Genomic DNA, 27,277 nt, shown 5'->3' on the forward strand with positions numbered 1-27,277 from the left:
AAGTTAACTTTTTCACACGTAATAGTCAATTTGATATCTTTTATTTTATATGTTAAATTATAAAATAATATTTTTTTATATGATTTACATACATAAGGAGATAAAAATACGATATAAAGTTGGGATAAAATATTTTCACAATAATTCTTTTTCACCATGTCAGAATTGTTTTTCGTACTGGGCCTAATAATATTAGGATCAGTCTGTATATTGTAAATAAAACGGAGGCAAGTAATGAAATATATGACCATCACGCATTTTAGTACTCAAGTTTCGTTCGATTCTCTCCATTTTTGTTCTTACCGACCAAACACACCATCTGACTTAGAAATGTTGTCAAAGCATACACTAGCAGATTGATGAATGATGATCATAATATAATACTGTGTTACCATCCTAATGAACTTCATCCACTCACACAACTAAGGAACAACCAAACTAGAATATCATCATAATATGGAATTGCTCAACTGCACTTGCTGATTCATCCTCCACTGAACACTTTAACTAAAAATGCCATCTCCCTACTTTTTCTTCAAAGTCCTCACACCCACTATACGTATGGACACTATCCATCTTCAAACATTTCCAGTTTAAACACAAACCACTTGGTTCTATATAAGTTATCATTGAACAACATTAGAAGTTAGTTCTTTCATAAAGCATACAGTCATCATATAAGAATCCTTTCTTGCATTGTAGGATTGTTGTGATTAAAGGCAGCCATACACCATCATCCATGTGTTTTCCCTCTTGCGCTCAAGCTAAACAAAATATTGATGGCTCAATTCTAGATGAAGTTTTGATGCAATAACCTGACATAGGAAACAAAATGTTAATCTGCTGGCAACACACAAGGTCCTTCGTAAAAAGAATCTGCTTGAATTAGGTGTACCTTTCCAACTTGTACCTTCACATAAATCTTTATTCATTATACTAGTTGAGAGTCAATCATATCGAAACCAGCTGATCAACAGCAAAATAATAGCTCCCTACCAATAAAAATGATACTATTCCACTTCGAGCCATCCTTAACCAAAACCCACGGAACAATATATTCCTATCTCTAGGATGGATACCCGTAACACTCTCAAATCTATTTCCTGGCCGTGACCACTTCAGCAACCTCCTCTCCATGGATATGAACTGAAATAAAATAGGCAGATAATTAATGCAAACGATATGCATATGATCACCTCTTACCATGCTATATCGGGTTTGTGTCGAAAAGAAGATAAGAAAGGAGAAGTAAAGAAATGGAGAGAAAATACATGTGCACAAAAGATAATGGCAAGATGTTTCCACCATTATTACTGAATCTGCAGAAATCTTTGGTTATTGGCTTTGGCACTACCACTTAAATTCTAGTAACTTTGATTGATCATGATTTTATCCTAGAATTTAGCCAGAGTGCTAAAGAGATTGTATACCAGTTAACGAAAAACAATTTAATTAATTATTATGATTTAAATTCATAAAAGTTGATGATATTAGAAGATTGCCTTGTCATCTTGTATTGATTGGTGACTGACATATAATTATAATAATAATAATAATAATAATAATAATAATAATAATAATAATAATAATAATAATAATAATAATAATATGTTAAATTAAATATCCCCGGAAGGAGCTAATCTTTCTAGTCTCTTGAGATAATAACTCTGCATTCAACAGAGAGAAGAAATGGAAATTCCAGAAATCTATGGCTTTCACAGAGTTACTGAGGCTTCCTTGGTTTAGTACAAGACAGAGTATCTTAGGTTGATTTTCTTGATACAACAATTACAACCTTTCTTGTTTCAATCTCCCCTGAAGGGTTGTTTAGGTTTCGCAAAGAGACCGTTTTCAGGAGACATTTGATAGATTTGAACTATGCTCAGTTGCTAACTATACTGTTAACTGTTTCTATTAAGATTTATATAAAGCTACTTCTTTGCACCTTGTATCGCAACATTTGTAACTGATTGGATACGTCTGAGTCCTTCACTTGAACCAGTGTTATTAAAGGCAAAAAGCGCAGAGAAGCGGGAGGGGCCTCCTGTAGCTTAAGCGAAAAGCGCAAAGCGAAGCGCGGGCTTTTGTAAAAAAAGCGCACCATATAAAATAATATATTTATATATATATATATCTGTATATATATTAAGAATTTAGGATACATGTAAACACTGGGCATATCATCAATCTTTATAGCATTAAAAGATTGAACGAGACCAATGTTTCATACTACTAAAAGACAAGCAGGGGATAAAATTTAAATTTGTCCATCAACATCTTCTTCCTCGTCCAAATACTCCCACTCTTCATCAGAATTAAGATAGAGATTCCAGTTCTGCACAAACTCAATTTCCTCTTCATTCTCATATTGGCATCCTCATCCACGATCTCGTCAATTAGATGCCTAGAAGATCCAGAATTCCTGTTTGCATTTTTCGCTCTTGATTATGACCTTGATCTATACAGTGGCTCTCAAACACCGGAAGCATTATAAACATCATTATATGTTAAGCCATCTTCTTCATCGAATACGTAGTCATTCTCATATTCTCCTCTAAGACTTCCGGTTAGTCATTCATTACTTTTATCAATATAATTTAACAACATATGATCAATGTTGTCTCGGAGTTCATAATGACGCCTCAAAGATCCGTTATATTTGACAAAGACAAAATTATTCAATTTCTGTTGAGCTAGTCGATTTTGTTTTTTGGTTTAGATCTAATATTTTCTTTTATAATGAGATTTAAAAAAGGCCCCGTAAGTTAAAGACCAATCCAACTGTATAAGTTATATCAGATATAATAAAAAGTACATATCTAAACAAACGACAAATTGAGGACAAAAACGATACTGTGAAGATTGATGAAGTAATGTTGCATGGTTTTCGATTTGACCCTACTGATGAGGACACACACCCTCTCAGGGTCTTTTTGCTCCTTACTAACTTATACAACACCAATAACGAACCGGTCTGGCATCAACTGGGGAGGAAGAGAGCTATTTCTACTGTCCATGGAACGTACAATACAGGAATAGTGCGCGACAAAACCATGTCCCTGGATTTTAGTAAGCCACTAGTACTGACAGGCCAATATACTTTTTGATGGCAGCACCAAATGTATCAATCTTGCCAAATTCTTAGTCTTCCATAGGGCCAGAGCTTCCGAAGTTATAAAAACTGACTGGATGATGCACCACTTTAGATTACTGCCTATTTTTCAGGTAGAAGCGCCGCCACATGTAATCACCAAACTATGATTCAAAGCATTAAGTTACTTTGTGCAAAATAATTAACTACAAATTAATTAACTACAAATTTACAATTTTTGCAATCAAGCAGGATCTTGAGCAATATGTAAGATATACCGAAGGGCAAACTCTATGGCAGAATGAGCTCTTACACCCCCATAGCTATCTCCTTAATCGGCGACTACAACACCAGATTTAATTAAAAACTCTACACAGTTCAGTCCAGAGAACTTCTTTTGCATGACCAAAAATGGCTGTCATTCAGTTTTGCGATGAGCAGCAACAAAATTAAACTGCTAGTTCTACTCTTGATAGTTGATATAGGCCAATCAACTCAGCCAGCTTTATTTACCATATATCAGGAATTTCTAACAGAGACCTTAACAATGACTTTGCACTTTCACCTCCTGATACCTCTCCTCCATGCACTTTAATCTACCATGACTCCATCTTTTTCAACATATCTCCCTCTATAGTCGTGGATGCTAATAAAAGCACAGAAGGTATCCACTTTACAGGTCCACAACAGCGGTTCAACAACTTCCCAATAAGTTCACCAGATGAACGCAAGTAACATAGGAAGAGATGAGACTCGCTAATTCCAAAGTAAATAAGCTAGGATTCGATGATTTATTTGCAAGGATCAAAGATAAGTTCTAAAAAGCAGATGCTGGGAATTCAAATGATTTATTTAATATTCAAAATATTACAAGGTACATAGCATATACTGCTTCATCTTTATAATTTTATTTAGACAACTAACTGATTTCAGCTAGCACGCACTACTTTGATATCCCGTACTTGCTTTAACTAGACTACTACGGAGACAGAGACTTCTATTCCAGGCTTGCTAGTGTAAGATATGGTGCTTGTCCTCCCCTCAAAGCAGACAACAGTAAGATACCCCTCACTCCGAAATTAATTACCATAGCTATCCCCCAAGGCTCAAACTTAAAAAATTTAGCAAGTGAAAACACATTGCCCAACTTAATAAAAATTATCCTGGAGTCTACCCAAAAAAGAAATATTTACTTTGCGCGCTACTAATTTATAATTCATCTAATACTCAGAAGGCCCTAGAATTTCTCACAGTTCATAGGTCCACAACAGCGGTTCAACAACTTCCCAATAAGTTCACCAGATGAACGCAAGGAACATAGGAAGAGATGAGACTTGCTAATTCCAAAGTAAATAAGCTAGGATTCGATGATTTATTTGCAAGGATCAAAGATAAGTTCTAAAAAGCAGATGCTGGGATTTCAAATGATTTATTTAATATTCAAAATATTACAAGGTACATAGCATATACTGCTTCATCTTTATAATTTTATTTAGACAACTAACTGATTTCAGCTAGCACGCACTACTTTGATATCCCGTACTTGCTTTAACTAGACTACTACGGAGACAGAGACTTCTATTCCAGGCTTGCTAGTGTAAGATATGGTGCTTGTCCTCCCCTCAAAGCAGACAATAGTAAGATACCCCTCACTCCAAAATTAATTACCATAGCTATCCCCCAAGGCTCAAACTTAAAAAATTTAGCAAGTAAAAACACATTGCCCGACTTATTAAAAATTATCCTGGAGTCTACCCAAAAAAGAAATGTTTACTTTGCGCGCTACTAATTTATACTTCATCTAATACTCAGAAGGCCCTAGAATTTCTCACAGTTCATAGTACACAAAAATTTAACCAATATAGTGAAACTCATGAGGTCATATATAAGATAACATATATATACCACCATAAAGCAAGCTAAGAGGCCAGGATTCTTTCTAAACTAAGTTTATATATGTAACATACCTTGGGGACCACTATACACTGTGAACGGCTCTTAGCAGTGTCAAAACAATGAGAGGAGGCAGCAGCAACCGAGCCAGAAATACCAGCAGAAAAACTTACTGATAAAGGAGATAATGGGCCAATTTCTTCATCATATCTACATAATGGTAACAGTAAAACTATAAATAGAAAATATGATAAGAAAAAAATTTACAAAGAAACCATAGAAGTAAAAAATTAAAAAAGATGGGTCAAATCATCAACTGGTTAATAAACTGATTTACAATAATCAGTAAAGGATAATTCTTAATTAAAAATTTTGTCAAGAAGATAACATTTCATAATTTAGGAGGCGCCTGTTAATATATTTATTTTTTTCTAAAAAAAACTAATCGCTAGACTTCTAAAGCCTAACCCACATCTCTTTGGGTTTTCTGATTGGTCGTCGTACATCTGCATCTGCATCTACACCAATAAGAAAATCCTAATCTTGTAGCACTGTAAAAATGTCATCAAAAGATCTCTAACTGAACTTATTTGGTTCTTTCATCTTGCTTCAACAAGAAAAATCCGGCCCAATATGACTTGCGTCATGATTGTGGTCATAAATGTAGAGAAGAATATTAAAACAGAATCCGGTGTACCACCTTTACAAAATGATAACTATAGGCATGGTATAAATACAGTTCACTGAACATAGTCTGGACATGGTTGGAAGATATATAGAACACAGCTGATAGCAATTATATATTCTGGAGCCATGTACGATGAGGTAATATGGTATGAGATCCTTTAAATCTTCACGAAATTTCCAGACATTAAGAGAGGCAAATCAAATGTTGTTGGTGGTATATCCATCATCAAAGGAGCACAAGTTTGGGGTAAGAATGCATAGCCACTGGAGATCAGCAAGAGGAATTGCTACTCGGTGATTGAAATCATATGGATCTCTAGAGCTAATGAACAGATTTTTGTAGCCAAATATGAGCAAATCATTTCCTAGGTTGTCATCTTGGATAACCTCTCAAATTGAACACTTCACCCCATCGCCTAAACCAACATAATTTGCACTACTTTTAGGATTTAGGATACTAGGCACACAAAAAGTCATCCTGTCCATGCCATCTTGATCTGAGTGATACAATATTATAAATCAAACAAATAGACCAACGTATTATGTGATTCTCAAAGGGGTGTGTGCCTTATGGTCAAAGACGAGAAGCATTAAGAGGCCCACTAAGCTTGCCTCAGTGAAATTTGGTCAAAATAATGTGATTTTGATTTAAAAAAGTTTTAAGGAAAAAAAATGAATCCCGCAATGTCAGAACCAGAATACATCAACTAAAATGAAATTATAAAAAGAGAAGGACCTGTAATATATTTAACTCATACAATAATCATACTTTTAGCTCTTCCGGTACAAATTTTAAAATGTTTCTTTTACTTTTGAGAGTAAATGTAACAGGCTTTTCTGTTCAGGAATTTTTATCCTTTTAAATAACATGTATAATGTAGTGGCTGATAAATGAAGGATGGATTTAGAACCTGGGTGGAGGATCCATTGAAACTGCCTTCCAGTCAAGCATTGCTTGGTGAAGAACTTGCCAGCTTGTAAAAAATACACCACAAAAAATGGAATCTCGAAAGATTCCTGAACGCAGACCTCTCCACAGTGCACTCCACCCTTCTAAAGTGATGATGTCCCAAGGATTTCTTACATTGTAAACAGCTGGAGGTCTCCCTGATCCAGTCATCATCCAAGGGTAATCTTTTAATGCAGTAATTATGTCGGGATGTTTTGTATTAAGAGTGGACAAAAGACCCGCAGACTTGTTCAGGGCTTTCATGTCCATATAATGTCCTGGAAATAATCTTGCAATTGAAGGCGAGACAGCATTCATTGCTACAGCAGAGGTGGTGCTTGGAACAAGAGAAGCGGAAGTAACCTGTGAACGAATTTTGAGAAGTTCAAATGGAGTGTTAATGACCGACACCACAGCACCTGTAGCTACTCCTGCCAGGAGGGCCTCGGAGGCATAGACATAATTATCTTCTCGACCATCTGTAAGCACCAATAAGGTGTAGGAAAAGTAATTAACACGATTGCTAAAAGAAATTAAAAAAACAAATTTGGGAGATTTGAGGTGCTCCGAAAACTACTTATGTACTTTAAACAATTTATATTAAGACGAGCAACAAATATAGCATAGAGTATTAGACTAGTTCCCTTGCAAAATTTGTTCAGCAAAGTGCTTCAGTGTTAAATATATTTAAGAATATACCTTTGTAAAAAGCTGTTAGTATTTCATAGGTACCAAACCGAGCAGCAAGACCTGGCATTCTTCCCAAAGCCAACCAACCAAAACCATTGTACAAACCTACAACAAGTGATAGAGTCAGTTCGTTAAATACATATAATAGATGTTTATCACACACATAACATTGATGAAATTTGTCACCTAAAGGAGGATGGGAAAAAAACAAGAGAAGTTTTCAGTGGAGGAAGTTGCGCCTTTTAATGAAGTCGCTTGAAAAGTCTAGGTTAAGTTACGATCTGAACTAGGAGTTGTTATTTATACACAAAAAAGTTTACACATATTATTAGGACTTGTTATTTTAACAGATTACAGTTTACACATGTTATTGAATCATGTCAAAACATATCTCTTCCAAAAAATACAGAGGGGTTACTATAATCTGAGATAGAGTACGTGACAATGAAGATGCATATGACAATGAAGACACTTGCATATTCCATTCAGGAAGCCATGTAATCGCCCTGGTGACACCATGGCGACACCATGATAACCAGAAACTAAATATAGACGATCTTCTTCATGCATCCGAGGAAATTCACGAATTTATCTAAACACCCCTACAGAATTGATAAGTTTCCAGTTACAGAGTCAAATTAAGTGTTATTCACATTATTTTTTAGTATGTGTGATAACAAAGTAAGCACTTTCAGCAATACATATTTCCAAAAATTAAATGAATGGTCACTTTCCCTTGTTCTTGGATTTGGAGCATAAAACAGTACTATTTTATATCTACTTTGAATGCACACTAATGCTATTCAGCTACAGCATTAAGAAATCCTGTTGATTTTATAAAATGAGTATAATACATCACAATCTGAGTCGTTATAATAATTCAAAGCTTGTATGTGTGCAATAATGCATCACCTGAATTTCCTGATAAAGTACGAACTCTATGAAGAACCTGAGCTGGAGTCAACTGTTTACTAGAGTTTGATCCAACCTGTTTAATTGATCCAAAGAACAAAAAAGAATGACTAATCAAATATTATACATAAGCCAAGCATATGTAACTGCACCGAAATTCAAGTCAGTACTCATACCTGTATCAGGGTTTTTAATGTATCAATAGGGTAAGTGAGTGCAGCACTTAATGCGATGGATCCAACAGCAGCAGCAGTGTGGGGTGCAAATGTCGTGTTCTTGAACAATTCCTCCATCTGAAACATAGCACAAATGTCCCAATAACTTCACCTGATAATGACGATCAAAACTGAAGTTCAGAAAGCAGAACCAACGAACTAGTCTATATGGAATCAGTCCCACTATTTTATTTTTGTCTGACCGGTTTTATTTATATCGGATTATTTATTCAGCCCTAAAGTAGGGTTTTTTCTAGCATTGTATATACTTTTGACTTTGTGACTAACAGATTGGTTTTTCTTTATCAATTAGGAGATTTAGCATGGGGTAGAAATCATTCTTTGGTTTGAGGATTCACAGTCGATTCTTGTTTATGTTAGGAAAAAGCGCACACAGTTAAATACTATTTAAATAAATACTTGATATTTATCAGAATAAATATTAGAATCCATTATCAACCTAGCCATTATAGGCAACACAAAATTGAAAAGGTTACTCATGACTCAAAAATCTGAAATTCTTAGATCCGTCTTTAAAGACGTTACAGATTACAGGCTATGCATCTTCTGGTCCATGAGAAATTAATGTATTCATATAATTATATAGCTTAAATTCCATTTAATCAGTGAAAAAATTAAAACAATAATTCTTATTTGTTTATTAAAAAGAAAAAAGTAGGTACATGTACAATTGCATTGCTTATTAACACTTGCAATTAAATTATGTATGCAGACTTTAGTGCAGTTATCATATGCCATATATAAGATAAACTATTTCAAAGTAGATTATCATCTTATATTCTTATAAATTGGCTTAGCTTTTCTTTTGGTTGCATACTTGTGTCATTAACTATATAAGGAAATAAAAATTGCCACTGCCTATATAAGAAATTTTATCGGTAAGAAATTTAAAAACATGTCAAGGATAAGAAGTATTTTTTTCTGGCAGGGTCTCATGCTATGTTTGTAACTACTTTCCTGCATATAGCAAGTGTCTACACGCAACTGTAAACTTCCACATTTTTTGTTTCAAGCCCCAAAAGTCTACTATCTAAAGCATACATAACATCAGATTTTCCTCGCAAGAACCAAAAATTCAGCGCACGAATCTTGCTTACAACTTTAAAGCTTTTCGGGGACAGCATAAAAATAGTGCAAGCTAGGTCTTGAAGACATTTCACCAAAATTATCGATATTAGGGTAAAGAGTTAAGTAAATGACAAGATCGGCATATTTCATTCACATTACGTGCTAGAGACTTCTCAGAGGACTTTGATCAAACAGTTAACGGGCAGACTTGTTTTTGTTTGTGGTAGAAATTTGTAATCAAATAATTAGTCATATTTCAGGATATGTAGATTTTAGAATGAAACAAACCAACATTAAATGGAGACGCATAAAAAGATACAAATTGAGATTTATAAAAAATAATGAGGGAGATCAATAACTTACAGATAGAAATTTAATCCCCGGAGGGTTCAGATTTAGTGCTTATGCCGTTGGGTTTAATTAGAGTTAGGGCTTATGCCGTTAGGTTTTATTAAGTCCAACCCAATTCTTTAAGAGCAGTCCCAATGGAGTGCCCGTTGGGCCAGGCAAATCGACACGGGCGCATAAAATATACATCGGAGGAATTAAAATGAAATGTGCATGCCCACTTTCTCGGGCAGTGGTCACTTCAATTATTTATGATAATTTAATATATTTTTGCCTTACTTTTACTTTTTACTTTTGCTATTTATATTTATATTTTGTTTGTTACTTTTTGTTTTATAATTTGGCATGCATACACTACAGTAATATGACCGTTTAATTAACAACGTAAACAATTAACGGTTATATAACTTAACGGATATATTTTGTTCCTATATATATCTTATATTTTCATATCCCATTTTTCATACTTTCATCTTCTTAAAAAATTTAGTTTTTTCTCTACCAAAAAATGAATCCAAATAAACCTACACCTCCAAATTCTCAAAATCCAAATCCTCAAATTCCATTTCCATATCCATATCCAAATCCATATTTTACAAACCCTCAAAATTTTAATTCTCCACCTCCTAATTCTCAATATCAATTTTCACATCCTCAAAATTCACAATTTCTATTTTCATATTCACAAAATTCTCCACATCATTTTCCTTTTCCTCCATATTCAAATTCACAATTTGAAACCCAACAACCGCCTAATAATACCCAAAATTCTCCAGATTCACAAGTGCCGGCCTTTGGCCACACAAATTTTGTTGATCTAAATGATGATTGTGTGGAAGTCGAAGATGTACGAGAAAGTATTGGTCAGTGGAAGTGATTTGAAGATAAGCTCTTAATAAATGCATGGTTGAATGTATCAATCGATCCACTAATCGGTACAGATCAAAAAGCAGAAACTTTTTTGGAGCGAATTAAGGAATATTGTGAAGAAGATAATCCTGGTGTAATCAAAAGAGGAGCTGTGGCTATGAGAAAAAGGTGGTAATGAATAAATAAAGGTGCTCAAAAATTTGGATCGTGTTATGATGAGGCTCAACGAATGATCGGGAGTGGTTCAAACTTGGATAACATAATTGAGAAAGCTCATAGTCTTCATTTCTCTCAATACAAGAAGAAGACCAGCTTTGATAATCATTGGCGTGAGCTTCATAGATATCCCAAATGGAGAACTCCTACAACTAGTGCAAGTTCTAAAAGAACAAAATTAAGTAGTTCCGGAGCTTACTCATCAGAGGGAAATAACGAAACACCAACATCTGATGAATTTGAACCGGTTAGTCGTCCATAAGGTACAAAAGCTGCTAAAAGGAAGGGTAAGGAGAAGGCAACAACTGCGGAAATTGAAGAGTATGAAGCTATTCAAGTTAATGACTTAGAGGAAAATGAACATAATGGAGACAATCAATGAGATGAAGCAAAAAGAAATTGAGACTCGACAAAAAGAGATTGAGACGAAGCAAACTGAGCTCGATTTACAAGTTATTTTGGCGGATACTACTAAAATGAATGAGGCTCAACGGAGAATTCATGCAATAATGCTCGAGAAAATTATGGCAAGAAACTAACCGTTGGAAGATAGTACTTGTCTTTACTTGTTTGTTTTATTTGTTTGTAAACTAGCCGTTGGAAGCTAGTACTTGTCTTTACTTGTTTGTTTTTATTTGTTTGTAAACTAGTCGTTGGATGTTAGAATATATTCGTTTTTACCATCTATATAAACTAGTTGTATCAGTCCTTACAATTCACACCAACATGAATCAAACACCCACAACAGAAAGCTTCACAGAAGAATTCACTCAAGAATTTATTGATGAGTTCTGCGATGACACTAAAAATAATCGTCGAGATGAGCTCTTTCATAAAATATTTGGGCTTAGCTCAACATCCACGCCTCGAAGAAGTATTTATAGAGATCGTGAAGCAGGTCATCAACGTCTCGTGAATGATTATTTTTCACCGAATCTAGCATATCCAGAAGAAATATTTCGACGAAGATTTCATATGGGAAGACATGTCTTTCTTCGTATTGTGGATGTTGTCTCAAATTTTGATCAATACTTTCAACAAACATTTGATGCAGTGGGAAGAAAAGGTTTATCACCTTTACAAAAGTGTACTGCAGCTATGCGTATGTTGGCTTATGGTATATCTGCTGATGATGTTGATGATTACGTTCGTATTGGAGAGAGTACTGCGGTTGAAGCCTTGAAAAAATTCTTCTCCAATATAATTACGTTATTTGAAGGTGAATATTTACGAAAGCCGAACGAAAATGACGTGCAACGTCTACTACAAATGGGTGAGGCTCGTGGCTTTCCTGGTATGATGGGGGGTATTGATTGCATGCACTGGCAATGGAAAAATTGTCCAAAAGCATGGAAGGGAATGTTCATGAGTGGTCACAAAGGAGTTGCAACAATTATACTAGAAGCGGTTGCTTCATCCGATCTATGGATATGGCATGCATTTTTTGGAGTTGCTGGATCAAACAATGACATAAATGTTTTAGATCGGTCATTGATATTTGACGAAGTGCTACAAGGTCGTGCTCCAGAGGTAAATTATACTATCAATGAAAATAATTATAATGTGGGATATTACTTAAAAGATGGAATATATCCTGAATGGGCAACATTTGTTAAAACAATACCACGTCCACAAGGTGAGAAAAGAAAATTATTTTTATAATTTCAAGAAAGTCAGCGAAAAGACGTTGAACGAGCATTTGGTGTGTTAGAATCCCGTTTCGCAATTGTACGTGGTCCGGCACGCTTTTGAGACAAAGACGATCTTGGAAGAATCATGAGAGCATGCATCATAATACATAATATGATTGTTGAAGACGAGAGAGACACGTACGCCACTCAATTTGGTCCCCTGCCAACTTACGATGATGCAATAAATGGTTTATCACAACCAAACCTAGGCGAAGAACCTTTTGTCGCATATGAAACGTATATTCAAAACACTATATAGATGTGTGATAAACGGGCACATCGTCAACTACAAAATGATTTGGTTGAGCATATTTCCCAGTTCGCTAATAATCGTTAATTTTTATTTTGTAACATTTAAATTTAGTTCTTTTGTGTGATGTATTTTAATAATTATGTTTTTCATTCATGTGTTGTTTTTACATTTTTAGTATTATTATGTAACCTTTAAATTTAATATTTTTGTGTGAGATGTTTTTAAATTACTTTAATTTTATTACTATAATTGCAACATAATAAAATTAAATTAAATTCGAATAAAAATAATTAATTACTTTAATAAAAAATAAATTATTTGAAAATATAATATAATATGAATAAATTGGGTCCTACACATTAAAGGAAGTGGGCATAGCATTGGAGTAAGTTGGCCATTTGTTTCACTTGGCCAACCCAATTTGACGTGGCACATGCGGACCCCAGAAAAAGGTAAGTTGGGCAGCCCAACATTGGAGCTGCTCTAAGGGTCATTTGGATTATTCTCGTACATGCATGGGTTTCGTTCATTCTAAACTCATACGGGTGTTTGATTTACTGTTTTGAAAATTTGATACCCATTTCTTATACCCATGTGTAATCAGATTTGATGGGTTTGAAAGAGGGGTATGATCTATTAAACTGAATTTTATTATTTTATTTTTATTTATAAATTTAAATACAATCTTAAAACATGTATTTTAAATATCATATTGTTTAAACTTGAATAAGTTGTACTTATTTTTATTTAATACAAATTAGTAATATTTTATTTTGTTAGTCCCTTAACAATATAGCAAGAATTACAGAAGGGGGTTTGAATGGAATTCTTGAACCTTTTTCTTGAAATAAAAATGTTCAACTCGAATATAGATATAATGTTTTGATTGACACAATGCGGAATAGAAATATAATGAATCAAAACATAAGTAATTAAAAACAAGAGTCTTTAAAAACTATCTGGTGGATTTAAACAATTCCACCAGAGATATATATAATATATCGAGAGGACTCTGTGTGCAAGAATGCTCACAGGTGCTTACAAATGAACTACTGAGTTTACATGAAATGCTAAAGATTCTGCTTACAAAGATTTCTCTATTTTTGTGTTTCTCTCAATTATCCCAGTTATTTTTCTATTTGCTACTCTCTTGGTTTATATAATACCAAGATTACAAAGTCAAAAAGACTGAACAAATATAAAATCTAACAGTCTTAATCTTTGCTGCTTTTCGTCCTCTATTACCCAGTTAATGGGCTTCCACAATGTGTTTGTATACAACTCGACGGCTGTGTGTCAGCTTTCATTGTTCAACTGATGTTTGAATTCTTGATATGATCATCCGTCGACTTTCAGATCATCCGTCGATGACTTAATTGATCATCCGTCGACTGCTATGTTAAACATCAGTTGATAGTCATTTGATCATCCATCGAAGGCTTTGTTAATCATCTGTCGGTAGCTATTTTGGCACTTGACTTCATTTCACTTATACAGAATTACAAGACATTACTTATGTACAATTAATCAACCTATTCTGCATATCTAGTTAAAGTCAACATGACTTATATGCTACTACAGATTCTATACAAAGGTGCATACATAACTGTGCTACAAACTTATTGTTACATAAGCTACTCACTCGATGGATAATAAGCTAATCATCCGTCGGGACTATAATGAGTTATCCTTCGGGACTATAATTCTTATCCGTCGAGTGCTACATTATTTCACTAAGTAAAATCTACTTAGATGTTTTGTTTAAGTGATCATCAAGTACACAACATATTCACAACAATCTCCCCCAATTTATGTCTACTGGAATTGTAGCCATAAATTAAGAGATGCTTGATGATAACAAAACATCCTAAACATATCTTTAAAGATAAGTAGATAAAACTGAAAGTGCTTCAATTAAACAAAATGTACAAGTTTTGGCCCACAGTCAGTTCAAGATGCTCCTCTAGCCTGAGCAGGTTTTTCTAATTCCTTGAAGGTCTGGATCTTCTTCCAAGCTTCTTGTTGTTTTCTTCAATTTGATTCTGGAGCTGCATATGGAATTCTAGTTCATCAGATTCTGAGAGATCTAGCATTTCTTGCATCTCCAAGAGAGTCTCATTGCTAGAGATACTCAATCGGTCTTCTAGTCTGAAGAATCTTCTCACACCCTTATCATCCATGAATTCCATCAGCCAGTAGGGCCTTAGATGCACTCTTCTCCCTGTGTATGGGATGATTAGAGTCTTTGGGAGTGCATCTTTAGCTCTAACACTCCTCAGCTCTTCAATCCTCTTCAATACTAGTCTTCTTGCAGTTACATTGAACCCGAAGTTTTTCTTGAAGGATGAATAGACTTTGATCAACACAGCTTGGCTTTCTTGAAGTATCCTATGAAGAGGCCACTGAACCTCCCTTCCTCCTTTGTACTTGAACATCAACCTTTCAGGTAGGATTCTGTATGCATCAATTGCCCTTACTTCATCCAGTTCATCCAGATAAAGGTTTAGATCTGAGAATTCTTTAATGTCACACAAGTACAAGTAGTCTCCCCTGTTGACCTTGGGTTGAGCTTTAACTACTGACTTGGATTTGAGAGGTGACAGCTTCACTTTCTTGACTGCCCTTGATTTTGTCCTTTTTGGCTTGGTAAGGATTGGCAAGTTGAAGTCAGGAATTGGTAATTTATCACACTCTATTGGCTCATCCTTTGGCACAATAGGCTCTCCATGTATGTTCCTGTAGGGGTCCACCACCCTTATGTCTTCAAATACCACAGAGGGCTTTGATGCTTGAATTTTAGCTGGCGTGGATTCCTTAGGAAATTGATCTTCCAATTCCTTGTCAACAACATCCAGTTTCCTTTTTGTTCTTCTAGCCAATTCTTTCTTTCTTGGGGATTTCTTCTGTTCTTCAATCTTCTTCTTTGATTCAGCAGCTTCAGATGGTTGAGACGGAATTTGTTGAGAAGAGTTTACAGCATGTAGCTTGGCCAAGATGACAATCTGCTCTTTCTTTTGTTTAGATTTCTTTGCATCTAGAGCAGCTTGCCTCTTTTCCTTCTTTAATCTTGCTTTCTCTTCTTTCTTTGCTTGAGCAAATTGTGGATGTTCAGCTACCACACAAATTTCCTTTCCAGTTCTGAATATCTTAGCAATTCTCCTTTTTGAGGCTGAATCAGCTGGATCTTTATAGAAGACAGTGGATCTTGACAGAAGCTTCTTTTCATCAGGCTTGGGTGTCTCATACACAGTGTCCAAGGGATTTTTCAAAGATGACTTTGGATAATTTTCCCTTGGTTTGAGAATTATTTCAGCCTTTTGTGATTTAATGCAGGAAGATTGTCCTTTCTCCAGATAGTTCATGCTCATCTCATTCACACTGATTGGATTGACATGAGAGTGATGGATGGCTGACTTAACTGACTCCTTGACTAGTTTAAACTTTCTCTGAATTTCCTCATCAATCTTTTCCCAGTTGATTAAACTCAACTTTCCTTTTTCAGCAATTTTCAAATTTGATGTTGCTGCTTCAATTAGATCTATACCATCTGCAACTGGTGGCTTGGAGATAGTAATTGAAGGTACAATTACTTTGCTGATTTGTACTTGAAGTTTCTCCCCCTCTGTTGGTCCTTTCTCCCCCTTACTTGATTCTCTCTCCCCCTTCTTGTTATCATCAAGTTGAGGAGTTAGGCCTTGTGTTTTAGCCAGTTGCATGAGAAGATTTGTCTGAGTCTGTTGATTTTGATGAAGACTAGCCACTGAATCTTCAATAACTTGAACTCTGTTTTCCAGCTTGGCTAGCTTCTTTTCAGAGTCTGGTTCTCTCCTCAATCTTAGTAGTAGATCTTGTATGGTACCATATGGCATTACTGAATCCAGCTTCTCAGAGTTATAGGTCTTCAAGTCAGCTATATCTCTTTTCAATTCATCCACACTGAGATTCTGTCTTAAGTGTTGGATCTTCATTAGATGTAGAGAGTCTAGGTGAGCTTGAAGAACAGCCTTGGTATCAGCATCTAAAGTTTCCTGAAGGGCCTGTTGAATAGCCATTACTTGTTTGACCAAAGACACCTCAAATTGTCCTGTGTAGATTCCTTTGCCCATGCCCATTCAGGTAAACTTAAAGCAGAACTTGAGCCTTCAGCTCCCCCTAAGTTCATGCTTCCATCCAAAAAACCAGAGTCATCATCATTAGAATTTACTCCAAATTCTTCAGATGGCTCTCTAGCTTGAGAAGGCATTCTGTTAATAGCAGCTTTATCTCTTTGAAGAGATTCTGTGGTGTGCACTAGATTCAAAGTCTGCTCTACCTCCACATTGCCCTGAGCAGCCAACAATTGATAGGCTGACACAGGATGAGTAAAAGCGTCAGCATCCAAGGAAATGTTATCTATTTCAGCTTTGTAATGTTGCTGAAATTGTCTTTCCTTTTCAGCATCATCCACAGTCATTAACTCATTAGCAATGGCTGGATTCACCCTTATTTCTCCTGTACCTTCCTTTCTCTCATATTCTCTCTTTTATTGCATCAGGGTCTCACCCTGGCTCCCCACCCTCACACCCTCACCTTCACCTACTAAGGTGGGACTCCTCTCACTCACTTTTGCCAATCCTGAAGAAATGGATTGCTGAGATTCACTCTTTTCCTCTCCTTTTGCCTGGGAGCAACCCAGCCTCTCACTCAATGCACTCTCCTCTCTCAGTCCTAAGAGTGACTGTATTACCACTAAATCTTCTGTACTTGAAATAATTGAAGTTTGAAGTTGTGCAGAGACACTCGACGGATAAGTGATATCCGTCGGGTGAGTGGTAAAGCTATCCGACGGATAACTGCTATTAAGCTTATCCGTCGGGATACAATCACTACTCGATGGATGAGCAATATCCATCGAGAGAGTAGAAATGAATGAGGTGGGAAGAGAAACTATTGTTGACTTAGTGTTGATTGAAGTTATTTGAGGCACAGATATCACAATAGTATCTGAAAGAATTGGCAAGTGAGCCAACAAATCATCTAAAAGATGATGCTCACTTGCACTAGATTTTGGCTTCCCCAACAGAGTTAAAGAAGGGGAATCAGGAATTAAAGTGTTTATCATATCCACTTCCAGTGAGTTAGTTGGTGAGTATGGTGTTTCAGTGGCTTCTATTATAAGAGATTTTGGCTGTGACTCCACATTTTTTGGAGCCACATCAATCTGAATTTAAGAAAGTGCAGGGACTGTGTCTTTAGCACCAATTTGCATTGTGTGTGTGCCCTGTGCATCCCCAGTTGTTTTGGCTTTCTTCTTTCTTGTGTAAGTTTGGGGTGAGCTTGTGTCCCTAACCCTTTTGGCCTATGCTCTTGGCTGAGAGCTTTGTTCAATAGCCACAACCTTTTGGGAGGATGCAGCTAGAAGTGAGCTTCCGTCCTTTTTAAGCACTGCAGTTTGTTGGGAAACTGCAGTGTGGCTAGGCTGTGATTCACTCAACTCTCCAACCTTATCCTTGGGGTTTCTTTGATGTTCACCCATTCCCTCACCTAACTGACCCTCCTTCACACTTCCCTCTTTGGCTTTGGTAGATTTTTTAACTGGTACCTTTTGAGAGATACCAGAGGGGGTTTTCTTTGACTTGGATTTAGAAATTGTAGTTGATTTGGCAGCTTTGGTAGGCAACTGTTTGGTCATTGTCACAGTTGCCATAGCTACTCCTGAACTCAAAGAAATTGAGGAGATTGGAATAGTTGAGGGTATGGATGAACTTACCTCACTTACCTGAGGTGTCTGTATTACAGGAAAGTAGAACATTGGCACATCCCTATGATGGTTGGCTCTGTTCAAATCTGCAATGATTCTTCTCTCTTGAACCCAACAAGCTAATTTGTTGTTTGGATTCTCAAGTACAATCTCTTGACAAAGATGGTTAGCCAATATCATGAAAAATCTAGCATAATATACATTATTTCCCCTTTTGGCTAACTCACCTAATTTAAAACCTAACTCATACAAGACAAGGTCACTGAAATTGTAAAATTTATCTGTAACTAGCATGTATAACATGTTAAGCATGGAAATGTTCACAGAATCAAAATTACTGACTTTTCCAGAGAAAACTTTAGTCACAACATCACACATGAAACTCCATTCCTTAGCTTATTAGTAGGAAGTGCATAATGCATGGAATTAAGCATATTGATAATATCAGTGTCAGTGTGTGGTGAAGTTACATTATCATCAGGAATTTTGAAACATGCTTTTATCACATCACTATTGATACAGAACTCATTATCTTTGATAGTTAGAGTGATGGTTTTGTCAGTAGAGTTGTAGTTTGCAGTGGTCCACATCTCTTCAACAACTTCACAGTAAACTGTGGGTGATTCAAGCATGGCATAACTTAACTTGCAGTTCTTCACGAAGTCCATCATCTTGTGATAGTCTTCTGATTGCTGAATATCCTTGTTGACCAAAGCAGTGAAGTTGTTCTTCTCATAAATGAACCCAGTCTGAGACATGATCTTTACTACAGGTGCCATTGTTAGAGAATGAAAGCTTGAAGAGAAAGAGGATATTTGCTTGAGAGAGAATAAAATAAAAGTAGTTGAATTTGAGAATGATAAAAGAAAATAATTGGAATGAAATAAGCTTTTATACTCCCTCAAAAACAACGGATGAAAATAATAAAGAAAAGTAAATTACCCAATAGAAATTGCCTAAAATAGCCGTTTAAAAATAAACTGTAAAAATTCCACCCATTATCCGTCGTGTAATACTTACAAACTGTAAGTATACTTGATGGATAATGTTCAGGGAATTAACGGTTAAGATTTAGACAATTCGACGGATGAGGATAAACTGTTATCCGTCGAGTTTTAAAAGATTCCAGAAAAGTAATTGACTTTTATTTGCACATTGTATATCGACGGATGACTTAACTCGATGGATAATGGTCATCCGTCGAGATGCAAATTCTGACTTAGCCAAAATTTCATCCATGACTAAAAAATCAGTTAAATTTCTGGCTACATTTCAACTTGTAAAATAACTCAGATAGATTCAAGAGTAATTAAGCATACCTAACTCACTTACCAACCTAGAAAAGGTGGATTCATCCAGTGGCTTGGTAAATATATCTGCAAGTTGCTTCTCACTTGGAACAAAATGTAACTCTACAGTACCATTCATTACATGTTCCCTTATGAAATGGTACTTGATGTCTATGTGCTTTGTCCTTGAATGTTGTAATAGATTCTCAGTGATGGAAATTGCACTTGTGTTATCACAGAAAATAGGAATCCTCTCAACTTGCAAACCATAGTCTAGCAATTGATTTTTCATCCATAAAATCTGTGCAGAGCAACTGCCAGCAGCAATATATTCAGCTTCAGCTGTAGAGGTAGAAACTGAATTTTGCTTTTTACTAAACCAGGACACAAGCTTGTTTCCTAGAAATTGACAAGTTCCTGTTGTGCTTTTTCTGTCAATTCTGCAACCTGCATAGTCTGCATCTGAATAACCAGTTAGATCAAAACCAGAATCTCTACGATACCAAATGCCAAGTTTTGGTGTTCCCTTGAGATATCTGAAAATTCTCTTAATAGCTATCAAGTGAGACTCTCTAGGATCAGCCTGAAATCTAGCACATAAACATGTAGCAAACATTATATCTGGTCTACTAGCTGTTAAGTACAGAAGTGAGCCAACCATGCCTCTATAGCTTGAAATATCCACAGACTTTTCAGTAGTATTTAGTTCAAGCTTAGTTGCAGTGGCCATGGGAGTTTTTACAGATGTGCAATCCATTAGATCAAACTTCTTTAAAAGATCAAAAATATATTTAGTTTGACAAATGAATATTCCATCATTAACTTGCTTAACTTGTAAGCCAAGAAAGTAAGTTAGTTCTTCCATCATACTCATTTCATACTTACTTTGCATCAGTTTGGCAAACTTTTTACAAAGTTTCTCATCTGTAGAGCCAAAAATAATATCATCTACATAAATTTGAACAAGTATGCTAGAGCCATTAATATTTCTGAAAAATAAAGTTTTATCTACAGTACCTCTTGTGAAGTGATTTTCCAAAAGGAACTTTGATAAAGTGTCATACCAGGCTCTAGGTGCTTGCTTCAGTCCATAAAGTGCTTTCAGTAGATAATAGACATACATTGGAAAATTTGGATCTTCAAAGCCTGAAGGTTGACTAACATACACTTCTTCCTCCAAATCTTCATTCAGAAAGGCACTTTTGACATCCATTTGATAGACCTTGAAATTGGCATGGGCTGCATAGGCTAAGAAGATTCTGATGGCTTCAAGTCTTGCAACAGGAGCAAATGTTTCATCAAAATCTATTCCTTCTTGCTGGCAATAGCCTTTAGCAACCAATCTGGCTTTGTTCCTTACTACTATGCCATTTTCATCCATCTTGTTTCTGAATACCCATTTGGTGTCTATTGGATTCTTTCCTTTAGGCTTGGGTACCAGCTTCCATACTTTATTCCTTTCAAATTGGTTTAGCTCCTCCTGCATAGCTAAAATCCAATCAGGATCTAACAGGGCTTCTTCTACCTTCTTTGGTTCTTCCTTTGACAGAAAGCTGTTGTATAGACATTCTTCTTGAGTTGCTCTTCTGGTTTGAACTCTAGAAGAAACATCACCAATAATCAGTTCAAAGGGGTGATCTTTTGTCCATTTCCTTGGTTGAGGTAGATTAGCTCTAGATGAAGAGACCTCAATGTTGTCTTGATGTGTGATTGAGTTATGATTGCTAGAAACTCCCCCTGAGTTTGTGGATCTTTGATTTGAGAAAGGGGTACTTTCTATGGGTGATTTGCCTTGACTTCCTGCTCCTTTTGATAACCCGACGGATGGTGAATTTTGAGTACCGATGGATGAGGCAGGTTGTCTACCGACGGATAACACAGATTGCCTTCCGTCGGATGAAGCATTTTGCAACTCGACGGATGTTGAGTTTTGTGCTTCATTGGTGGTAGATTTGTCTGTATTATCCTTAGACACTGTTTCTTGATCACTTTCATCATCACTTCCATCACTGACCATCTCAACATTGTCGAATTTGAGGCTCTCATGGTAATCTCCATCTCTCAGTCCTTCAATCTTTTTATCATCAAACACAACATGTATAGATTCCACAACAATGTTGGTTCTTAGATTGTAGACTCTATATGCTTTACCAACAGCATATCCAACAAAAATTCCTTCATCTGCTTTAGCATCAAACTTCCCATTTTGATCAGTTTAATTTCTCAGAATATAGCATTTACAGCCAAAGACATGAAGAAAGTTTAGAGTTGGCTTCTTGTTCTTGAACAATTGATAAGGAGTCATGCATCTTGCTTGATTAATCAGAGAGATGTTCTGAGTGTAGCATGCAGTGTTTACAGCTTCAGCCTAGAAATATGTTGGTAATTTTGATTCTTCAAGCATTGTCTTTGCAGCTTCAATAAGAGATCTATTCTTTCTTTCCACTACTCCATTCTGTTGTGGAGTCCTTGCTGCTGAAAACTCATGCAAGATCCCATTTTCCTCACAAAATGCTCTCATGATATAGTTCTTGAACTCAGTTCCATTGTCACTCCTGATTCTTTTAACTTTGAAATCAGGATGATTGTTAACTTGCCTTATGTGATTGATGATGATTTCACTAGCCTCATCTTTAGACTTTAGGAAATATGTCCAAGAAAACTTTGAAAAATCATCTACAATTACTAGGAAAAATCTTTTCTTTGAAATAGACAGTACATTGACTGGTCCAAATAGATCCATGTGAAGCAGTTGCAGAGGCTCTTCAATTGCTGAATCAAGTTTCTTCATGAATGATGCTTTGATCTGCTTTCCCTTTTGGCAGGCATCACACAGTCCATCCTTTGTAAACTCCACTAGAGGAATGCCTCTTACTAGTTCTTTCTTTACCAGCTCATTCATGGTCTTGAAATTTAAATGGGATAGCTTCTTGTGCCATAGCCAACTTTCATCTTGACTTGCTTTACTGAGAAGACAAGTTACAGATTCTGCTTTAGTTTAGTTGAAGTCAGCTTGGTACACATTTCCTCTTCTCACACCAGTGAGAACCACATTGTTATTTTGATTATTAGTCACAACACAGGCTTCTTTGTTGAAGGTTACTGAGTTGCCTTTATCACAAAGCTGGCTGATACCCAGCAGATTATGTTTGAGACCATCCACTAAGGCAACCTCTTCAATGATGACATTGTCCTTTGAAATCAAGCCATATCCCACAGTATAACCTTTGCTGTCATCTCCAAAAGTAATACTTGGGCCAGCTCTCTCCTTAAACTCTGAGAGCAGGGTAGAATCACCAATCATGTGTCTTGAACAACCACTATCCAAGTACCAAAGATTCTTTCTATTTCCCTGCACACATCAAAATCAAATCAAGTTGATTTTGGTACCCAAGTTTCCTTGGGTCCTGCCTTGTTAGCTTTCTTCTTCTGTTTCTTAGGTCTTATCTCATTTGACTTAGGAATTTCAGATTCTTCCTTAGTCAATTGGGTTGTACCTTTGAAACCACTAAATGCAACAGAATTATCATGCATGTTATGGCTAACAGGAAATGGCATGTTTGGTGTAAACATGTTATTCCAGTAAGGCATGCTAAATGGCATTTGAGGCATATTGTATGCAGCATAGTATGGATTAGGTACAAATGGCATATTAGCAAACTGTGCATTCATATTCTGTGTAGGCATAGCATTAACAGGCATGGCATTCATGTTAGGAAATTGAGGCTAAACAGACATGGGAGTAGGCATGGCAGATTTGCAATTAACAGACAAATGATTTACACTACCACACTTGACACAGATTTTTCTGGGGGCATATTTATCAGGTGTGTAGTTATTGTGTTTTTTAATCCCTACTTTACCATTCCTATTGTTTTTTTTTTTAGTCTCTATTTTTACCTCTATCTTCTCAAGTCTGTCACTTAACTGTTTGACAGTCATGTGACCAACATTAGCCTTTTTCCCTTTCTTAGCTTGACTTGACTCTCCTGAAACAAAGTTCTTGGAAACAGACCCATACTTTTCATTTAGCTTGATTAATTTGGCTTTGCTAATGGGTTTGCTTACAGCCGACGGATGAGGATTTTTATCATTTGACGGATAACATTTTTTGTTATCCGACTGATATTCCTTATCATCCGTCGAGTCTACATCTGTCAGCAACCCATCTACCAAAATAGGTTCTAGTTTCTCCTTATTCTTTTTCCAGGCTTCATCACAAAAAGACTCAATTCCTTGAATCTTGGTGATTTGAGCATGACCATCTCTGGATGTTTTCCATGCTTTAATCACCTCTTGTTCACGATCGAGCTGCTTCTTCAAAATTTCTTCCTTTTTCAAGGACTCAGTTAATTCCTCCTTGGCAATCTTACACTCAATTTTTAATTTCTCAAACTCAACATATTGAGACTCAAGCACATTATTCCTCTCACTTAAAAATAAGTTGTTTTCTTTGATTTTAGCATTTTCTTTAGTGAAAGACTTAAGTGTAACACGCAAATGATACAATTCTGTAGACATGTCATTTAATGCATCATTACACTCAGCTTTAGATAAATGTGCAAGGTTTGTAGTGATTACCTGATTGCTTGGGGAACTTGTCTCTGTTTCATCAGACTTGGCCATAAGGGCTAGATTGACATAGCTGACATCTTCATCTTCATCCAAACCATCAGCTGCCCAGTCATTCTCTTGTGTAATAAAAGCCCTTTCCTTTTGTTTGAGTAGATCAAAGTATTTTTGCTTGTAATCTACAGACTCAAACCTTTTCTTACTGGAATCTGACTTTTTACACTCATTTGCAAAATGCCCTGCCAAGCCACATTTGAAACATTTGAATTTTGACTTATCCACCATGTTTCTATTTGGCTTGGCTGCTCCAAAGTTCTTTTTGAACTTGAGATTGGAAAATCTCCTTGAAAGAAATGCTAGGTGCTCATCAATGTCCTCCATATCATCTTGGCTCAATGATTCTTCACTTTCTGCAGCTAGCCCCTTACCCTTATTCTCACAGACCTTTGAAGTTGATTCTACAGCTTCCATCTTCACTTCCTTCTCCTTTTCCAGATCAGCAACTAGTGCAATGGATCCTCCTTTCTTCTTTCCTCTCTTCATTCTTTCATCCTGCTCTATCTCAAGCTCATAGGTCTTCAGAATGCCATACAGTCTCTCCAAAGTAAACTCCTTATAATCTTGTGAGTTTGTCAATGAGACTGTCATTGGTTTCCATTCCTTTGGAAGAGATCTGAGAAATTTCAGATTGGAGTCTTTAGTCTGATAGACTCTTCCATGCAACTTAAGAGCATTTAGTAGTTTTTGGAATCTACTAAAAATGTCAGTGAGTGACTCATTTTCTTCATTGTGAAAATGCTCATATTGCTGAATCAGGAGCTGCATTTTATTTTCTCTAACTTGCTCAGTGCCATCACAAATTATCTGTATTGTGTCCCAAACTTCCTTGGCAGTTTTGCAGTTGATGATGTTATCAAACATGTCTGCATCAACACCATTGAATAGAATGTTCATGGCATTTTTATCTTTCCTGACTTGTTCAATGTTAGGATCAGACCATTCATGCCTTGGTTTTGGAACAGATGGCTCGTTTCCTGTAGCAGCTCTCATTGGAACATGAGGGCCTCTTTCTATGCAGTCCACATAGGCCTCATCTTGAGAATGAAAGTGTTTGTCCTAAATCCAATCATGTATGATGAGTTAGGAAGAACTTTCTTGTATTCCTATTTGATTTCATTTGAATTAATAAAAGACTTGTTATGGGCTTTATCTATTTAAAGTGTATTAAATAAGATGTTCCATAGTTTAGAGTAAAAATTCTAGAATTATAATGAGATTATAATAGTGAGATCTAGAAGACGACAACTCTGGACTTAAAACAGTTCCTGATCATAGGATAACTAATTGGATGTTAGTGGATCCGCAAAAATTGGTACATACTATGCTTGCTCCCTTCAGGAGGATGTCTGTTCTCATAGGCATTTGTGTGGTGACACTATAGCTGGTATGTAGATGCTTATTAGGGAATAAGTTCACTGAACATGACTCGATAAGTTGAACAATTAATGGAGATTACTCACGTGTCAATAGTTATTCACTAAGTGATAGTTGTACAAGTGTCCTTAGACTTGAGATCGTTAAAGGTATCTTATATATAATGAACTGTGCTTTGGTTTAGTCCTTAGTCTCAAGGACATCCATTAGGTCTATTCTGGGCATAGGGATTTGTGTATAGAGATAGTTAACGTCAATAGAGGATCTACCCCTTCCAGTATAGGAAGAGAATATCCTATGTTATTCTTAGTATGCGAGTTCTAGAATCTCTGGCCAGAGTGTATGAAATTATAAAGGAGTTTCTAATTTGCATTAATATGAACTTTGCATTATGAATAAGAAATCATATGATTAAATTTGATAGGCCTGACACGAGATCCATGCCTTGTATTTATTCGGGATATTATAAGGGTAGAAGGAATTCATTGTACGGTAACTAGTCATTGACAGGTTCTTGATATTCTAAGCAGTGAATTCATATTATCCGGATAGTCGCGATATGTTGAGAAGCATCACTCACGATATAGAATAAATATAATTAATCAGTTAATTATATTTAGTGAATTTTAGTATTCATGTAAATAATTAATAAAAGTTTATTATTATTTATTTCTACTACCGGCATAATATTGAACCTACAGGGTCACACCATAAAAGAATATTTTCTTTGATGAAATAATGAGAGAGAGAATTATTTTCTAAATATTTAAGAAAAAGAAATAACTATTAAAATAGTTTTAATTATTATTAAAGCATTTTATGAAGATAAAATGTGGGGGTTAATATATATAAAGATATATTATAAAACCCTAGGAGAGCCCTATAAATAGAATGAGATGGCTCATTATATTAACACAAAATTTTGGTTTTGTGAAAACCCTAGCCTCCATCTTCTTCCTCTGTCTCTCTCTCCCAAAAGCTCCATTTTATAAAAGCTCGGTTTTATAAAAGGTTCATCGAAGAGGATCGTTCTTGGTGGATACCGGTAAAGTGCTTCACACACTGAGGAGCAACTGCTAGCACTCCAATTTTATAAAGCTTCGATTCACGCGGTATGATTTCGATTCCTCAGTTTTTCCCTTTTATACGTTTTTCTATATGTGTGGTATATGATTTTTACGGAATAAATGTTATTTCACGCTTCCGCTCATCCGTAAATTCCATCATTGGCATCAGAGCTAGGTTCTGCATATAGAGATTCATATAAAAAAATTCAGATTTTTTTATGCATTTATGGATTTATTATGATTTTTGCAAGTTTATTTAGATTTAATTATG

General features: G+C 35.8%; 2 protein-coding genes across 5 annotated transcripts; one reads left to right on the forward strand and one right to left on the reverse strand.

Moving 5' to 3' along the window:
• Positions 1-528: 528 nt before the first annotated feature.
• Positions 529-10,022, reverse strand: LOC141678877 (uncharacterized). Of its 4 annotated transcripts, none has more exons than XM_074485300.1 (8): positions 9,890-10,022; positions 8,399-8,515; positions 8,223-8,298; positions 7,320-7,415; positions 6,583-7,099; positions 5,059-5,194; positions 896-1,146; positions 529-815 (listed from the first exon to the last, which is right to left on the reverse strand). In XM_074485300.1, exons 2-7 carry the CDS (start codon positions 8,513-8,515, stop codon positions 952-954), a joined length of 1,137 nt encoding a protein of 378 aa, XP_074341401.1. In that variant the 5' UTR covers positions 9,890-10,022; the 3' UTR covers positions 529-815; positions 896-951. The 4 variants fall into 4 exon arrangements, with proteins under 4 accessions (XP_074341401.1, XP_074341400.1, XP_074341399.1 ...); XM_074485299.1 differs by having other exon boundaries at positions 911-1,146; positions 8,399-8,549; XM_074485298.1 differs by having other exon boundaries at positions 8,399-8,549.
• A 1,664-nt stretch (positions 10,023-11,686) lies between these two features.
• LOC141680120 (uncharacterized) lies at positions 11,687-13,549 on the forward strand. Its single transcript, XM_074486430.1, has 3 exons — positions 11,687-12,596; positions 13,270-13,356; positions 13,509-13,549. Exons 1-3 carry the CDS (start codon positions 11,687-11,689, stop codon positions 13,547-13,549), a joined length of 1,038 nt encoding a protein of 345 aa, XP_074342531.1.
• Positions 13,550-27,277: the final 13,728 nt, after the last annotated feature.

This window comes from Apium graveolens, chromosome 8 (genome assembly GCF_009905375.1).
Source record: "Apium graveolens cultivar Ventura chromosome 8, ASM990537v1, whole genome shotgun sequence".
In the NCBI taxonomy this organism is placed as follows: Eukaryota; Viridiplantae; Streptophyta; class Magnoliopsida; order Apiales; family Apiaceae; genus Apium; species Apium graveolens.

Excerpts from the sequence above, each read along its gene's own strand:
- LOC141678877 (XM_074485299.1), bottom strand. The coding sequence starts at position 8,524 with ATGTTTCAGATGGAGGAATTGTTCAAGAACACGACATTTGCACCCCAC. Across the intron at positions 8,299-8,398 it reads CATTAAAAACCCTGATACAG|GTTGGATCAAACTCTAGTAA; the intron begins GTATGAGTACTG and ends TCAATTAAACAG. Across the intron at positions 5,195-6,582 it reads TCAATGGATCCTCCACCCAG|ATATGATGAAGAAATTGGCC; the intron begins GTTCTAAATCCA and ends ACCATTATGTAG.
- LOC141680120 (XM_074486430.1), top strand. The coding sequence starts at position 11,687 with ATGAATCAAACACCCACAACAGAAAGCTTCACAGAAGAATTCACTCAA. Across the intron at positions 12,597-13,269 it reads AACAATACCACGTCCACAAG|GAAGTGGGCATAGCATTGGA; the intron begins GTGAGAAAAGAA and ends TACACATTAAAG. Across the intron at positions 13,357-13,508 it reads CATGCGGACCCCAGAAAAAG|ATTTGATGGGTTTGAAAGAG; the intron begins GTAAGTTGGGCA and ends ATGTGTAATCAG.